The sequence below is a fragment of the Meles meles genome, chromosome 11 (genome assembly GCF_922984935.1).
Source record: "Meles meles chromosome 11, mMelMel3.1 paternal haplotype, whole genome shotgun sequence".
Lineage (NCBI taxonomy): Eukaryota > Metazoa > Chordata > Mammalia > Carnivora > Mustelidae > Meles > Meles meles.
This window is the reverse complement of record NC_060076.1, coordinates 65,038,533-65,039,486: the sequence shown is the minus strand read 5'-3', so window position 1 is coordinate 65,039,486 and position 954 is coordinate 65,038,533. Positions and strand designations below refer to the sequence as shown.

Genomic DNA, 954 nt, shown 5'->3' with positions numbered 1-954 from the left:
AGGGGATTAGATAGGTCTAGTACATAATGATCTGTCTTAATGGATGCCATGATTTTTTTTTCTAAAAATAAGGCTATATTAGGCATCATGGCATGGATGGGTAGAGTAACTTTATTGAGTTCCCTTTAATCTATTTTCACTTACTAGGTCCCATTAGATTTTTTTAAAAATTTTTTAAAAGATTTTATTTATTTATTTGACAGAGAGAGGAATCACAAGTAGGCAGAGAAGCAGCCAGAGAGAGAGGGGGAAGCAAGATCCCCACTGAGCAGAGAGCCCGATGCGGGGCTCGATCCCAGGACCCCAGGATCATGATCTGAGCCACCCAGGCGCCCCCAAAGGTATGTCTAATTTTAAACACATTGGAGAATTTAAAAATCTTCATAGTAGCAACTTGAACATACCATCTTTATCGGCAGTGTCTTGAGGCTTGCATTTTATAGTGAAGATCTTCCGCAGCTTACAGTTAGCTGAGACAATAATTCCATCCAAGGACTGGAAAACTGCTCCCTTGAATATTTCACTGGTAAATGCTACCAAGTCTATGCATAGATTGCACCAAATTTTGCGCTTGATCATGAAGCGTGGGATTTTTGCATGAAGAGGAGTTGAGGACAGTTCCTTATGGACCGTTGATAAGTACAATCTTCTTTTAATGTTCCCTAAATCAGTAATTAGCAACTCAGTAGAGAAGTCTTGTCCCAGGGGTATGTAAATCTGAAGTACGATAAACCTCCGGATCGGTCCAAGGATTTGCTTATTCTCCTTTGGTAACTGAATTTTGTTTGTCTGGCTGCTGCCTTCCAGGATAAACACAAAACTTTTAACTTCTTTATCAAACTCTTTCCAAATCACAGACGGACTGCCAAGGATCTTTCATTTTGCTCCAGGATTTTTGCCCTGGGCACTAAAGATTTCAAAAAATGCACCTCCCTGGTACCCATTTTTGAACAT

General features: G+C 40.0%; 1 protein-coding gene across 1 annotated transcript; it reads right to left on the bottom strand.

Annotated features, from left to right (window-relative positions):
• Positions 1 to 381: 381 nt before the first annotated feature.
• LOC123952591 (protein CFAP20DC-like) lies at positions 382 to 954 on the bottom strand. Its single transcript, XM_046021851.1, is given in 1 exon segment — positions 382 to 954. A coding segment is annotated over 1 exon segment (573 nt).